The 16,276-nt window shown below is 52.6% G+C and overlaps 1 protein-coding gene across 2 annotated transcripts in view; it reads right to left on the bottom strand.

The window, feature by feature from the left end:
- Window positions 1-3,198: 3,198 nt before the first annotated feature.
- Window positions 3,199-16,276, bottom strand: part of PPP2R2B (protein phosphatase 2 regulatory subunit Bbeta) — a 67,411-nt gene continuing 54,333 nt past the window's right edge. For both annotated transcript variants that reach the window (XM_069869213.1, XM_069869214.1), the window contains 5 exons: window positions 10,360-10,537; window positions 8,662-8,826; window positions 4,907-5,076; window positions 4,340-4,431; window positions 3,199-3,538 (listed from right to left, as the gene is read on the bottom strand). In XM_069869213.1, coding sequence (XP_069725314.1) covers window positions 3,259-3,538; window positions 4,340-4,431; window positions 4,907-5,076; window positions 8,662-8,826; window positions 10,360-10,537 — 885 coding nt within the window. In that variant the 3' untranslated portion in view covers window positions 3,199-3,258. The remainder of the gene's footprint in view (window positions 3,539-4,339; window positions 4,432-4,906; window positions 5,077-8,661; window positions 8,827-10,359; window positions 10,538-16,276) is intronic.

Raw genomic sequence — 16,276 nt, 5'->3', positions numbered from 1 at the left:
TAAAGGAAACCCTACAGCTGCGAGCAGGGCAGCAGGGGCATGGACACAGCTGCACTTTGGTCCCTGCTGCTCAGTCCTGGCATGGGGAGGGTTTCTTGGGCTGCCCTTGTTGCCATTTTCAGGTCAAACCTCCATGTCTTCTCCCCAGCAGCCTTTGCCAGCCCCTCTGCTGCACCCCCAGCCCTGCGTTACCTGCAGACATTCCTGTGGGGGTTGGGTGGGATGGTGTAATTTGTTAATTTGTCACCAGCGCTGTTGTGACCTTATTTCCTGGCCATTTTCCCTCCTTTCCTTACTCTTACACCCACAAAACACTTGTTTTGTTCGTTTTAAAGGATGGTTTTTCCCCTAGTCAGTTCCTGATCTTCCCTGGCAATTGCAGTCTTGCTAGACAAAGCCCTGCTGGGCAAACAGAACAGCAAGAGTGTTCCTAATTTAAAATTTCACTTTAATGAATGAACTGAGTGTCTGCTAAGCCACAGCACGGGCAGGGTCAGGCAGCCCCAGCAGCCAGTGGTGCCGCTGACCGACACGTCTGCTCGCTCCGGGGCCTGGCTGCCAGCAGCGCAGTGTGCAGCAGCACAGGGGGACCCCGCAGCGTCCCCTGCAATGACGCCGTGTCTGGGACATGGAAGGTGAGCACAGTGGGACCCTGGTTGTGGGAGTCGCAGCGCGGTGCCGCTCGCCCTGAGATCACAGCACAGCCCTGCTCTGCCAGTAAATGGGTTTATTTCCACCCAGCTTTGCGCGTCCCCCAGGCGTTTTTTATGGCCGGTTTAAAATATGGTTAACTTGCTTGTTAAATGAATAAGATTGCTATTAATTTTAATTTATCTTGTTTATGGAGACCAGATGTTCATTAACATTTATTTATCTGCTGATTCTGTGGGTAAAGCAATTACGCCTGAGGGGCTGAGCCCCTCGTGCAGGGAGCTGCTGCTGGTGCACCGCAGAGATGCTGCCAGAGGACGCTGGTGATGCCATCGGGAAACTGGTCCCCTGCCCCCACGGCACCTTGTCACAGTCCCTGGTGTCCCCCAGCAGCAGGGACAGTCCTGGGGCCCCCAGCCAGAGAGATGGTTGGGTACGAGGCGTGCTGGCAGCTTTTCCAGCACCTTTCCCATCGCAGCTGGGTGGCTACTGAGGCTGAGTGCTTGGAACAGGCTGGTGAAGTTAGATCTAAGCAAGCTTAGGGAAAGGGAAGAAACATATTGAAAAGCAGGGCTCATTTTCAGGATAAGGAGCCACGGTCCCTGGCTGGTGGCAGGGCCAGTCCCTCTACAGCCCCTCTACAGCTGCAGAAAGCAGCTGGCTTTCTGCACAGGAGCATTGTGGCTGCTCCACCAGCAGCAGGTGCAGGACCTTTGCTCATCCCACCATGACCCCTGTGCCCAAGGGTCTCCCCTGCCACGGTGCATCCCGCTGGAGGGGGAGGCCCTCACCGGCCTCCGAACAATCCCGTGTCCCATACCCTCAGCAGGGGCACAGACCCCTGGGACCTCTGGCTGGACCTCTGGCCAGGGACCTTCTCCGGACACACGCGGGTGCCACAGAGCTGCTATCACCCAGCATGCAAGAGGCACAACAAGCAGCAACTCCACACAGAGACACATTTGGGACAACTTTACTCCTGGTACCGGCGCGCAGGCTTTCTTTACAGGAACCAAACAAGAACTTTTTTTTTTTAAAAAAAATGGTCCATTTACTCTTGCTATTTTTTTTTTAACCATTTAATTTTTCTTAAAAAAACAGTTACTCCTGAAAGCCATCACTTGTCATATACATACAAGCCAGTGTACTTGGTTGTTTCCCTCGTGGTCACCCCCCAGAGGTGGCGGGGCGGTGGGGACAGGGCACCCCGGCACTCAGCACCCCGAGTTCTGTCCTTGGCCCGCGGCACAGCCGGGGTCCCGCTGCTCCCTGTTTTCCATGTGGTCCCTGCGCTCCTTCAGCGAGCGGCGGTTTGTCACCTGTGGCAGGTGTGATGCTGGGAGGCCGCGGCAGGAATCCTCAGGTGTCACAGAGACGTGTCGCGGGACAGCGCGTGGCCCTCGCAGAGTCCAGTGTCCGGCCCCGGGAGGACGCACCGTTGGGCCGCCCCTATGGAGCCACTCCAACTGGGAGTGTTGGATGTTTTAATTGACTTTATTCATTCGCTTTTTGTTGCAGGAGCCGTTTTCAGATTGACTGAAAATTCTGTAGTGTGGGTTTTTTTATTGAATAGTTACTCAAGTAAAAGAGGGACCTGAACAATCTTGAGAGGAGAAAGGGGCAGCCTTGCCATGCAAAGAGGAAGTGTTATTGGTTTTATTATTATTATCGTTATTATTATTATGTAGGACCACAGACAGCCTCCCTCTGAAGCGGTCAGGTGCTAACAGCAATATATGGTTGGATTCTTTTCTAGAAGGTCATAAATTAGCAACTTATACTTTATCTTTTAAAAAATTAAATAAATAAATAAATAAATTTAAAAAAAGAGAGAGAGAGACAGTCACAACAAGCAAAAGCCTAGAACAGAACAAGTGAAAATGACCAAAGCAAAAGACAAGAACTGCAGAAGAAAAGCCCAGGTTCAGTTTGGTTTGCACTCAATGCAGTTCGGAAGCATTGTTTATAAAGGTATTTAATATACCAAAAAAGGCACCACAGTAACTACAAAGCCAAATCCTGCGGAGGGTTTCTGTGGGGTGAGGGAGGGCAGCAGCATGGCAGGAGCAGACGCTTCCACGCGCAGCAGCTCCCCCCTTTTCAGCTTGTCCACTGCAAATCTGAACAGTTCCACTTTGCATTTGGTTTTGCTGTCTCCGGTGTTTTCAAACACAAAATAATAATAAAGGACAAATACAAAAAGTGGCAAAGGGGACAATGCCCTGATTTTGCAACAAAGCTGGTGTAGGATTAAGTTTAAAACAACCAGAGCGGGGCTGCTGGAAGAGAAGCCCCCAGGCACGCGGCGTGTGCCCCTCATGCCCTGCAGGAGCAGCTCCAGCCATCCCAGAGCCACCGGGACAGCCCCAACCCCACGTGCCGCCTTAGTTCAACGTGGAAATAAAGCGAAATCTGGATCTGCTGGGGTTGCAGGGCTCTTGCCCCTGCACAGCCGCTACCTGCAGAGCATCAACTGAGCCAAGGAAGAGGAAGGAAAAGGAAAAAACAGAAAGAAAGAATGAATGAAAGAAAGAAAGAAACAAAACATTTGAAATCTTGTGTTTACTAGTATTCAGTACATGAGATTCCTAAAGAACAGCTGTCCTCTTAGTTAACCTTGTCCTGGAATATATACAGGTTGTTTGTTGCTGCCACGGCAATGATGTTCTCCGAGGGGTGCCAAGCTGTGTGCAGGATCTTTTTGCTAAAGTCCAGACTGTCCACACTAATTTCGTCTTTCCTCCGCTTGCCGCCCACGCAGACCTTGCGGGGCTTGAGGATGGCGCGGGGTTTGCTGTTCTCCCGCGAGGCCTCCAGCGTCACGTCGCGCTTGGTGTTGCGGTCAAACATGCGGAAGAAGTTATTGTAGGAGCCGGTCATGATGACACTGTGAGGAGGGGAGGAAGGAGGAGTCACCGCCTGCACCCCAGCCCCCTGCGACACCCAGACCTGCCCAGCACGGGCACCCCAGGACACAGCGACCCAGGCGGGCACCAGGCAGCTCGTGCCCCATCCTGTGCCAGAAGGGCTCAGGCTCGGCCAGTGAAGCCGTGTCCCCAGAGCTTTCTCCTCCATAACCCAGGGAAGGTGCAGGGGGAGGCAATTCCTTCCAGGATAACAACGCGTACAGAGATCAGTCTTTAGGGCAAAGATTCAGCTGACCTGAACAGAATGCTTTTCACACTTTCTTAGAGGCAAACTGCCTGGTGACTAGAGGCAAACTGAGTATCCAGAGGTGTAACGAGATTTATATTACCTCTGGAATTTGGGCTCCAGGCCCAGTTGTGCCTCATTAACTCTTTCTGCAGCAATCCTGCCAGATCCAGTGGTCACGCATGCTTTCTGCCCCAGACCTGGTGTGATTTCTGTGTGGGTAGTTGTCATCCCAGACTTCGGCAATCTGGAGCCAAACACATTACCACCATTCTCTGGATGTGGGTGAAAAGAATGGAACCAAAGCCATCCAGGAGAGAGCCGGGATCCCACCAGAAAACCCTTAGCAGTGCACGGGTACAGGACTGTGGGTTTAGGTGATCCCTGTTGTATCCATAGGAAAACCCTTCGGACTCCGTATCCAGCCGAAGGCCAGGGAATGGACCGAGCAGGGCTGCGGAGCCACCGGGTCGCCCCAAAGCGTGCACCCTCTGGGCTGGGTACCAGGATGGATCCGCGCTGCCAAGCCACTCACCTGTCGGACCCATTCCAGACGCACTCGAACTTATCGAAGATGCAGTCGTTCTCATAGAGTGAGCAGAGCTTGCTCCGTAGGTAGTCATGAACCTGCCAGCAGGGAGGGAGAGGACATGAGGGCCTCACACCATCCAGCAAACACCAGTCCAGTGCTTGCCAGGGGCTGCCAGACCCTGCCCAGCCCCACACGCTCTGTATCTGATCCAGGCAGCGTTGACACAGCCATTATCTCCACCACTGCTTCACATACGGCTCAGGCAGCGCTGGGGCATGTTCCCTGGCAGAGGGAGCAGAGATAGGTGCCCTGCTGCTCACCTCCCACATGGTACTCCTGGCCACCAGTACCCGAGCTGCCCCTCTGCGCTCAACGTGGGTGTGCGGATTAAAATTCACCATGCCACCCTATCCCACATTGAACAGTTCCTCATTTGCTTTCCCTGAGTTAATGGCATGACTCTCCCGTCACCAGGTTTGTGCCTGTCCCGCCCTGCTGGCGCGGGAGCGTGGCTCGGGCAGGGGCACCGCGTGGCCCGGCTGTTGCAGGTCCCAGCCGTGCCGCACTCACCTGGTAGGTCTCGATGGGCCGGTTCTCCATGTTCAGGTCCCACACCTTCACGGTGAGATAGTCACGGGTCATGATGTACCGCCCACTGTGGCTGAATTTGACATCAGAGATAGAGGAGATGATCTCGGAAAAAAATGACCGATTACTTGGGTCTTCAGGCTCTTCAAAAACTGCGGAAGAGGAAAGGACAAGCCATTAGCCAAGGCAGAAGCTCCCTGTCCCCAAGCCAGGGACCTGCCACCCTGCTCCGTAATCACAGGATGCTCCTGGGAGAGGAGCGGACATCCCTGGAGTCACGCTGCCGCACAGCGAAGGGAGCTCCAGTTTGGCTGCGGAGACCTACAGACGGCCCCACTCTGGCATCCCAGGGCAACCGCCCTAACGCCCCCCAGCCCCAGCGCTGCTTGCCCTGCTCTGCCCATCACAGGGACACACAAGCCCATGGGATATCACCACAGCCGGCTGGCCCAGCGCTCACCGCTTCTGGATTTGGCCTAGAGCGGACAATGCCCACATCTGAATGATTTCACTCACCACAACTGAAGCCCCTTTGTTTTTAATGCATGCGATAAGCAAGAAGGATCATCAGAGCCCAATCTATCAACAGCACCACAGAAGCCCAGAAGATTGAGAGCCCTGCATGTTGCTTTTGCTCTCTAGAAATCGATGTGCAGCATAACTGAAAGTCAATGTAAATATTTTATAACCACTGCAACCTACAGATTTAATCTGATCAGTCTTTGAACAAATCAGAGTTCAAACAGTTTGAAGGAGACAGATGAAGCTCCAGATAAAATGTATTTACAAATTTGATTTCAAATAGCATCAGCTGGGCAAGCATAGCTTTAAAAATCCATCACAGGTGCATCAAGAGCAGGGATGTCAGCCCAGCCTCCTCTTTCCACCTCTCCAGACACCTCTCCAGTGCAGCTGGTAACATGGAGCAGCTCACATTGCTCCACTTCTCCACTGGAGACAAATCCAGCCGCCAGCTGCCTTTGTCTGACCCTTGTCCCTCACGCTGAAGCTCTGCTACAAACCCTCTGTGGCAGCGGCTGTTGGCCCTGACCCCGTGGTGCGCAGAGCAGGGGCTGTGCCAGCCGCCGGCCTGGCCACGTTGGTGTTTGCTCGGGTTTATTGTCCCCTCGTTGTGATACCAATGCCTGAACTCTGGAGTACGGAGGCAAAAATGCCTGCAGTGCCAGTATAACTGATCTCTCGACAAATCAGAAATGGCATTGCCCACAGCAGGACCCAGCGCCGGGCCCTTTAATCACCAGCAGGAAACCTGACGACATGTCAAGTTTTTTAAATAAGAGAAGTGACAGCAACAGGAGAAAACAAAGATCTGAGGCTCTATGGAGAGCATCTGAACGCCATGACTTGTCTGCGTGGCAATCGTCACAGCTTTGCTCACACCAGGTCGGCTGGCTTCGTGAGGCTTGCATGGGGATGCAGACGAACCACGCCTGAGACGGCCAAGCCCACGGGATGATCCTGCTCCGCAGGGAGATCAGTGGCCTTTCCACTCCATGCTTGGAAAGCAGGAGCCACACAGAGCCTGGCTGGTTCTTCCTCACCGGGCTGCCCATCAGGCAGGGGCGCCCACCCGAAAATGAGCAGCGGGACACATGTTCTAGAAACACATTTGCAAAATCAGAAAACACGTGAGCTGTCGGTTACCACACCAACACGATTTCGTGTGCTTCTTAACTCCACCAAAGCTGAAACTGTTTTCAGCAAAGAATAAATGTTTGGTAATGTTGCTGCAGGCAGCAGTGAAAAAGAAGGCAAAGGTCTCCTTTCAGGAAACAGGATGGATTTGAGCCTTTTGCTTCGGGAGTTTGCAAGGTACAAGGACAAGTGGCTCCATAGAAAAAGAAGTGGAAAGCTCAATGCCTTTTGCCAAAGGGAAATAACTACAGTAACCCCCAACAGGGCCATTTCTCACTTTTTCCAAGGCTTTTCAGAGCACAAACACAAACACACCTTGCCATGAAATACAGAGAGAGATCACAGAATCATAGAATCACAGAATGGTTTGGGTTGAAAGGGACTCCTCTTGCTGCTGTAGCACATGGCTCTGCACATGCCTGCAGAGGAGGCACTCCTGTATGGAAGCTGGTGTTCTCTCTCAGGCCAGCTACATGGCTGGAGGTAACACACATGATGTCACAGCTCACAGGAGCCTCAAACAAAACGTGTAAACAGAATTTAATGAGAAGCACACCCGCAAAAGCCGGCCCCAAGCAGCACTCTGCATCTATCCAAATAAACCTGACTGGACTAGGCAGGGCTATCTTCTGCATTTTTATTTAATATTGACAGTTATTAAATGTTTCTGTAGGAGGATTCCCCTCCAAAAGCCAATGTTGCTTTTCATTTTGAACTTTGATGAACTGTCTCAATTTCAGCTCGCGCATCTGCTGAACCACAATTGACCGAGGCTGCTGCTTCCGAGGGGCGGAGGGGAATCAATAAGGAAATGTCACGGGAGGTCAAACCCAGTGAGGATTCAGTGCTGGCTGGTGTGCTTAATGCGCGCTGGAGGGATGCAGCGGTACCCAAACAAAGGCAAATGCCGGGGGTGCTTCTGCTGCTGAGGTGTCAGGGAAATGAATTTTATTTGCTCCATAATTGCGTTCTGATGCTCAGCTGGCAGCTGTCACTGTAAGACTGGAAAATGCAAGAAGAGAAAGGTGTGTTCTGCTCAGGATCTGAGAAAACTGCCACTTGCTATTTCTGAATCTCCAGACAGCGATGTAAGCCTTCCTCTCCATCCATTTTACTTCAGTTTAGAACCAGTATCAGATTGCAACTGCAGCTCAAAAGCCAAAAAACAATAGCTGGTGTGCGATTCCCTGCTGCCTCTGAGAAACCTAAACACCCTGGTGCTCTCTGGATGTGGATCATTGCATTGGGCTCCATTAACTTGAACCCACTTTGTACATCTTGTTCTCCTAATGTGATCACACTTTAAACACTGAAAATCTCACTAATTTCCCACAAGGTATTAACCATATTCCGAAGAAAACTCAAACAAGAACAGGAGACACAGGGGGTTAGCTATGCAGTCACAGCGCGCGGACCCTCGCTTCTGCCGTATTTCACTATCTTTAAGGTAGATACCAAACCAGCCTATCCATAAATGCCATGGGTGTTCACCCAGTTGCCAATAAGGAGAATATTTCCAGTAATGACATCCTGACACGTACAGGCTGAGCAGGACCCAAGCTCTACCAACTGCCTCAGCAGCAGCTCACTCCCGTCAGCCCAGGGAGGACGAGAATACACTCCCTACCTGCCCAGATTACTCTACATTTTGAGGGGCCATTTCTGCACCTCCTGACCCCTGCAGCATCAACCACAGTTGATAACAGGACATGGGGCTATTTGAATAAACAGCCTGAAGAAGCACAGGACTCCCTGTCTTCTGGCATCGGCAGCTCCATAGTGTTGTGGACTCCCATCCCGGTGATCCTCAGACCCACTGCTGCTGAAACGTCACCGTGGTGTTTAAACATGCTCCCACAAAGGGTCTAGGGCTGGGACCCAGGGCAACCCGGTCCTTTTGGGGACAGGTAGGACTGAGGCCAGGGGCAGGCAGGACCATAGCCCAGTACACTTGAAGGGAGGACATGGGGAGATGTCAGGGCAGACCGAGGCGCAGGTCAGTCCCCGCACTCTATTTCTGGGGCTCTTCTAACCCAAAGAGGGCCCCATCCTGGCTGTCCCGCTGGTGGGGCTGTACTCACACTTGGCGTGGCGGTCGCAGAGGGCAGAGGTGCGCATGTCGCACAGCCGGATGGTGCCTTTGCTGCTGCTGTAGACGAAGGTGTTGCAGTGGTGCGGGTGGAACTCGGCGGCGGTGATCACCTCTGTCAGCTCCTCCATGTTGGCCGGCTTGATGTCCACGATGTCTGGCAGGGCGAGTCAAGGAGCCCCACGCAGCCTGGACCCTGCTCTTCCTGCGGGATCTCCTCCTGCTGATCTCTGGATACCCAGGTTCTCCCTCACCATGCAAACCAGGTGCTCGGGGTGAGCAGCACTGTCCCAGGGCAGAACTGCAGCGCCGAGCTGGGACCAGCCAGCGCCAGGGAGGGGAAAACCAAACATTTCTGTTCAGGTGGGCACAGCAGCTCCAGTACCGCAGCCTCCACAAGGCACAAGAACTGACTCTGCTCATTCACTCAAGCCAGAGTAAACATCTTTTTGTCATGGTGTCGGCATGGTGAGTAACCACACTGAAAGCAAAACCCAGACCACGAGGACTAAAAGAAACCACCACTGCCCTGGGACGTGTCACTTCAAAACATTTCACATGCTTGGGCTTTGTGAACTGCTGGGTTCAAATCCAAGCTACAGACCCTGTCCCCAGGCCATGCAGATGGTGCTGGTGAGGACCTGCGTGGCCCCACAAAGCCTCCCAGTGCCACAGGGGACAGCTGACAGGTGTCCATCTCAGCCTGACACCAAGACACGGTCACTGATGGAAGCGACTTCAGATCCTACAGTGCAATCCAGACACCCAGCAATGTTCCCACTGTGCAGGTGGGGGAACACTTCTCCGGTGGTAACATTTCTCCATCTATTCTTAGGAAGCGTTTTGGGTACCATGTTTGCACCTTGCACAAACTCCCTCAGGCCATCTAAATCCCCTGAGGTTTTACCCAAATTGAACATACCTCACCTTCTTCCCAAAAAAAGCAACATACGTTGTGGCACTGCTCAACCGCACCTGCTTCAAGCTCCCACCAGCCACACACCTGTGACTGCTGAAATCCTCTCCAGCTGCCTAAATTTGCTACCTGCCCTGGGGATTTCTCAACAGAAATCAGTATATAAATATCACTGATGACTAGTGCCCCGCTGCTATTGTTTCTGATGCAGCGGTTACAAGGGTGGCTGGCACGGCCTCATTTGTACGACTGTGACTGGCAGCCTGTCACCGCACCGCAGGGTACAACGGAGACTGCACCATTAATAGTTCCTCTCTCCCTCTTCCCCAAGGCATCTGTCTTCTCCATCACCCGCAGAACCCCCTCCCTCCTGCCCGCCCCACACAGACCCTGCAGGCAAAATTCAAACCCGTGTCACCCACGCTGGGAGGCAGCGGTCGCAACGAAGCCGGCTGAGCCCTGCACTTCAGAGGGAGCAGCTCGGTGTGACAGCTGAACGGAACCAGTGGAGACAGCCCAGCGTCCTGCCAACAGCACAGCTCAGCCTGGACACACGGGCAGAATCGAGAGGGGACTGCTTGGTAGTGGAGCCTGGGTCAGGCTCACCTTCACAGAGGATCCATCTCCCCACTCAGCTTTCTCATTCTCCCACTGACATTTGCACGTGTCTGGATACCAGGGTTTTGCACCCCAGCTGAGGCACCTGCCTCATTGCTGCTCTCAGGTGGCCTGGAACCAGCCAGGGGCCACAGACTGGCACGCACCAAAGGATACTAAAACTTTGATTTGTAATTTCAAAGTTCCACAGGTTTATCCTCAGGTCATCCGCTGACATGTAGGTCTCGTAGTCGCTGTTGACAGAGATGGAGTTGATGTGGTAGGTGTGAGCATTGGCAAACACCCTCCGGGGGGTGGCCTCCACCATCAGGTCCATGGGCCGGAGCACAGGTACCTGCAGGACGGGAAGCAGAGCATCAGCACCCAGGGACAGGGTCCACCTGTCCCACCCGGCCCACAACAGCACCTGGCATGGGGGGAATGCTCCCACGGCGGGTGCCCGCAGAGCACTGGCTGCCAGCGCTCCATCCCACCTGCCTCTTAGCAGGCAGTCCCCAAGGAAACCTAACACCTTCCTAAGCGTAAGAACAGAAGGAAAGGCAGACACAGAAGCCCTTCACTTATGAAAGAGGCGGCAGTGCAGTTAAATCACTGAGAGGCAGCAAGAACCCAGTAAAGCAGCTTGGATCTCCTGCAGCAGCCATCCCTTCTCTGAAAAAGTAAATAAAACCCTATTCTACCTTGTTTTGTCACAGTTAACTGGAATCTGAAACTCCTGGAGCACTTCTAACAAAAGCGTATTTCTTGAGGGATCCAGATGAGCACAGATTTGTCTTTTAACTTCTCTGCATTTGCTTCACAGTGAAGTGACGGAGGCAAGAGATGAGAAGAGACAGGGAAGGGGAACACACAGGGCATGGACAGATGGAGGGATTGGAAACCGAGATACACACGTTTGCCTTTAGATTAATAAGCATAACTCATGTAAGCACCGGGGAAGGGGAGGCGCAATAAGAATAGCACACACGAGGAGTGGTGTAAATAATAACTTCAGACATAACGCTCCACAGGCAACCTAATACACTAGAAAGGTGTCACTCTGCGCTCCTGTTTGCCAGTGAGCTATTCCCTCGAGCTACTTCATTACTGCTTGTATTATCTGTGTGCTGCCCAAAGAGATTTCTTATGCTGAGGTGGGGACGGGAGTGTGACAGCCAGCTCGAGTGACACTAGAGCACAGGGACTGCCAGCTCAGAGCCTGAGCTTAATGTGACGAGCCTGCCTGCTAATTCAGCCTGACACGGCCAATGATGCATCGTTTGCTGCTGAAGGACTCTGCGCAGCCATCTGGGGACGCTTGGCTCAGGGATTACAAGAACCAGGCTGTCATTCACCGTCAGACATGACGATTGTGCAAAGGGAAAGGGCTCAGTGGTTACACTGGGCCTCACCAGGCACAGAACTAAGTACAACGAAGGTTTCAGCAGAGCGTTTCACTCAGCGAGATGGTGCTGCGTGGTCAAACCCCAGGGCAGTTCTCCCCAGCAAGAGCCCAGCAGCGCGCACCGTGGTGCGAAGCAAGCAGGGCAACCTGGGTCCCCAGGGCCATCCGCAACTTCCAGCATCCCAGCACAGTTCTCTACCCAGCTTTCATATGGCAGCTACTTGCAACCACAGCTAACCGAAACGCTTCAACCAAGAAAAATCTCCACACGTTTCTTCAGAGCCAAATTCTGGGGAGTTTTTTCTGTCTGAAACTTGGTCTCACACCAGGTAAAGCCTCATGACAGGAACAAACCTGGTCATCTCAGAGGATTTTGTTACAGCAGGATTTTTTATCTGCTACGGCATAAGAATCTGCACTGGAATATGGAAACCAGCAAGTGTCTGTGCCCCTTCTCATCGCATGCTGTGAGCTTTTCGTTAAGAATATCAATGATAAGAACTTGAACCTGAAAGCACTGGTGCTTTGAGACAGGAGCTGCCAGGAATGCACCAGGAGAGCACCCCAGCTCAGGAATCTAATCCTGCAACAGCAGAAATCTTGCAGCAGCAGGCAGATCCCGTCTCACGATAGCCAGGGAGAGCAGCTGCCCAGCACTGGCTGGGCCCCAGCCTGGGTTTAATCTCTTCTCCACTGGAATCTGCCCCAAAGCCGGCTGGAAATGCCGCTGCCACAGGGGAGGGAGACGTGAGCCTGTGTCAATGGCTCGAGCCTGGTACCAGCACTGACACACGCCCTTGCTGACATGGAAATCACAAGCAAAGAGCCTTCTGCCTCCCTGCTCACCACCACGGGACTGTTCTGGGCTGCGCCTGTTCCAGCAACGCAGCCCCCTGCGCCCCAGAGCCCATCCCAGCGCCCGACGGACACCTGCGCTGCGCTTTGTCTGAACATACAATAAAGTCAAAGGGAGGGTGGTCTGAGGGAAGACCCCACAGACTGGTCCCTGCTGCAGCGATGCTGTCCCAGGCAGGGAAAGTTCAGGGCACAGCGCTTCGTGATGGTGAAGAGAAAGCGCCTGACGAACAGGGCAACGTGACAGCAACTGACACACGGTCTTTTTATTTCTTTTGAAGCACACAGAGGCCAAGCCAGCGTCTGCGGAAAGCACCCAGCATTGCCATGGCAATCCTCAGCAGCGCAGAGCCCTCCTCGGTGCATCCCTTCTTCAATTACAGCGCCAACCTGCGGGGCAGGCTCTGGTATTATACAGAGCCATTATTAAAGGGTAATTCAGTGTAACAAACCACATCAAGTACATAGAAAGGCTGTCAAATAAAATAAGTGACTAATGAATTAAATTACTTTCTGTTTTCAGGAAGGGGGGGAATGCCAGTCATTTTCCATTTACAACAAAATATGTCTTAATTTTTCCTTCTGCCTTTAGCAGGCACCCCCTGCAAAAGAGCTGGTCCCACTCATTCAAAGTGCATAACACTCGATTCCACTCCCCTCGTCTGGCAAAGGCTTCTCCTTTCCAGAGTTAATGAGGCACTAATCCTCCCTTGAGCTGTAAAATTCATTTTCTCTGTGGCTGGGGATGGAGGCAGCCGGCGTGTCCTGGCCCCTTCCCACCACCAGTACTGCAGGTCCTCCCACCACCTGCAGATGCCGGGTCAAGGAGCGCAGCACAGGGCACACGACGTCAGTAATCACTGCCACTTCACTGCTTTGCCCTCTGTTCCCATCAGGTTCCCCCCTTTCACTGTGGTCACGTCAACCCTCACCAAACGGTCCCTGCTCTCGAGGTAGGAGGCAGAGATTCTCCTCATCGTTTATGTCACTGTGATGGACGTGGCCTGAAGAGATGCAGAGGCTTCGTGTTCTCAGAAAAAAAACGTCCTCTGCCCAGAGGGGCTGCGTGGCAGCGCTTTCAGAACCCACCTCAATATACAAGGGTAGAAGACGAAGGTCGGCACAGACACAGATCTCCCACAGCACAAGCCCCACATGTGCCACGTTCGAGCTGCCCGTTAGCGGGGCTCAGACTGCGGACACACAGCCCCCAGCACAGCCCCACAGCAAGATGGGAACCACCACCTGCACGCAAGGTGAAAGCGTTGCTGGGAATCCTTCCAATGGGACGCTGGAGGCCAAAAGTTCCTGAAGGGTGTAGCAGCCATTAAAAAAACCCAATCAATAATCAATCCATTTAGGTGTCTATCCAGCTGCCACCTCATCAGGGGTTACCAAGCCTCAGTACCAGCTGCAACTGAAGCTCTGTGACTACCTGCAAGCAGGACAGGCAGCAGGGCAGCACCGTGGTGATGCCCAGGTACAGCCCACCGACCCTGCTCCATACAGCTTGCTCCGCAGCCCTGGCGAGCTGGTAGGACTTGGCCAAGTGGGATTAGTCATTACCAAAGCCCAAATTAACCTCAACCTTGGGTTTGCAAGAAGGAAAATGTAACACAGTTCCTGGCAAACGAGAAAGCAGAGCTAGCTGCTCAGGGGAAAATCCAGCAAGGTTCTTGGCTCACTCCAGCAGCCGAGCTCCTCTGCATGTGCTCCCTGGTGTTTAATTCTTACCTCCAAAAAACACGTTCTGTAACTGGCCAACCCTGCCTGTAGATTAATATTTTGCAGACAAAATGTGCATCAAATGCTATTTTCATGGCAGACTGACAATTTCATGCTCGTCAGGATTTTGTCTCGTTGGCCTTTCCCCGTGCAGCGCGGAAGGTGCCCTCCCGTGGGAGGATGAACCCGCTATCTCATTACTGGCCTGTGTAGCTGACAAAGAGCCTGGTTTCATCTCTTTTCCCCAGACATTTCCCTCCTTGGTAGCATCACACTGACACCGTTTCTTCTGCCACATGTTACCGAGCCTCATTCCACGCAGCGAAAGGCAGGCACAGGCTCGCTGCCAGCTGAAGATCCACCTTCAACACGTACGGGTCCGAAAGGTGCAGGCTGCCCAGAAGGGCCTGGGTCCCAGCTGGGGCACCAGGACCAGCTGCTGAGGCCACCAACACAAACATCCACTCCAAAAATGGGGCCAGTTCACAGAGGGTTCTTAGTGCATGGTTGAGCATGTGTCATTCCACACACAGCCCAAATCATCCCAGATTCCCCATTCTCTGTATATTTTTATAGCATGACTGGGGTTTTTTTTTGTTTGTAACTGAGAATTTATCCTTACTCAGGAATTATGCTCCAGAATCACTTCCACCATCTACACCTCAATTCTGAAATCAGTTTGCAGAAACCTCACAGAACAAACAGAACACTTCTTATTTGAAGTTAAAAATCCTTTAGTCTTTATGTCAATCTCATTAGAACCGCACTCTCCTTGAAGATGAGATTGTTTAATAAGATATTGCTAAACTTTTCTCTTTCTGAACAAGCCCCAGGGTCAGTAAAATCCCCTCAGCAGAGTACGGTTTTCCTGCTTTTCCAGGAAGGAGCGTGCAGAAGCACAGTCCTGTTACCACACACAAAGTCAAAGCAATCCCCACCCGTTTGATAACTCTGCCTGGTGCATCGTTGTTACGGTCTGTCTAGACACAGACACACGTAATTGCTGTGGAAGAAGAGATGGAAAAAATAACCAAAAGGTCAATTCTGGTCATCAGCATTTCAAGGCAAGTTTACAAATGCTAAAAGGATGAATAATGACTTTTCACCAGAAAAGAAAGAATTTGACTCCTGACCTGGGAAGAACAAAAACATGAGAAAAGGGCAGGTAGAATGGGGTCCTTCACTTTTCTTCAAGCACCTGCAGGATGAAACGGGCAGCGGTGCAGGCAGGGCACACGGGTGCCCCAGCACATCCCAGAGCAGCAGAGCAGCTCCCAGAGACGGCACCGCACGGCGGGGAGCCCAGCGCCGCCCTGCGCGGGCAGAGGGGCCACGCTACCCACGGGCAGCCGGGCACGCCAGTGTTACACAGAGCTTGTTACACAGGCTTTAGAGCAGCGTGAGCAACTAATGAAAATGGGAAAACCCTTTTTTTTTTTTAATTTCTGTGGCAATGGTTTGAGGACGATCGTTTGAAATTGATTAGTTCTGCCATGTGCATTTTATAGCCCAAAAAGCTGAACGTTTCCCATTACTTTGTCATTTAAATGACAATGTTTTGGAGAACGCTTACAACAGAAAGAAAATCTCTTTGCCAGGGCAGAAATGGAGCAGCACAGCAGTCCTTCTCCAAAGCGTCCTCCATCCCTCTCCCACGAACAGCTCTGCTCTGGGGCTGCCCATGAGGTGCACTGGATGCAGCGGAAACACAGCGCTGCCTCCACAGAGGAAACCGCTTCGGACTTAACACTTCACTCTTTCAGCTCCCGCAAAACCTGTCATAAATTCTATTTTGTATCTCCCATTTGATCAAAGCATTCAGATTTCTTGGCTCGTGGGTGCAGAGAGAGCTCCGTGACAGCTATGATCACCAAGAAGCGGGCGCAGCCACGCGCTGCCCATCGCACCTGGCCTGGGTCTTTCCTCACACAGGGAGGTCTCCGGTGGAGACCACAGAAAATCGCCTTCCGGTGAAGATCAAACCCTCTATCAGGAAGGGAGGCCCAGCCCAGCAGCTGCCTCTCTCCACCCAGTTCCCCCAGTTTTGCTCATCCAAAGCACAGACAGGGTCTGCAGCCTCCTCCTGCTGGGGTGCTGGTGGGAGGGTGC

Source organism: Phaenicophaeus curvirostris, chromosome 15 (genome assembly GCF_032191515.1).
Source record: "Phaenicophaeus curvirostris isolate KB17595 chromosome 15, BPBGC_Pcur_1.0, whole genome shotgun sequence".
NCBI classification, from domain to species: Eukaryota; Metazoa; Chordata; class Aves; order Cuculiformes; family Cuculidae; genus Phaenicophaeus; species Phaenicophaeus curvirostris.
This window is presented reverse-complemented; position numbering and strand designations above follow the sequence as displayed.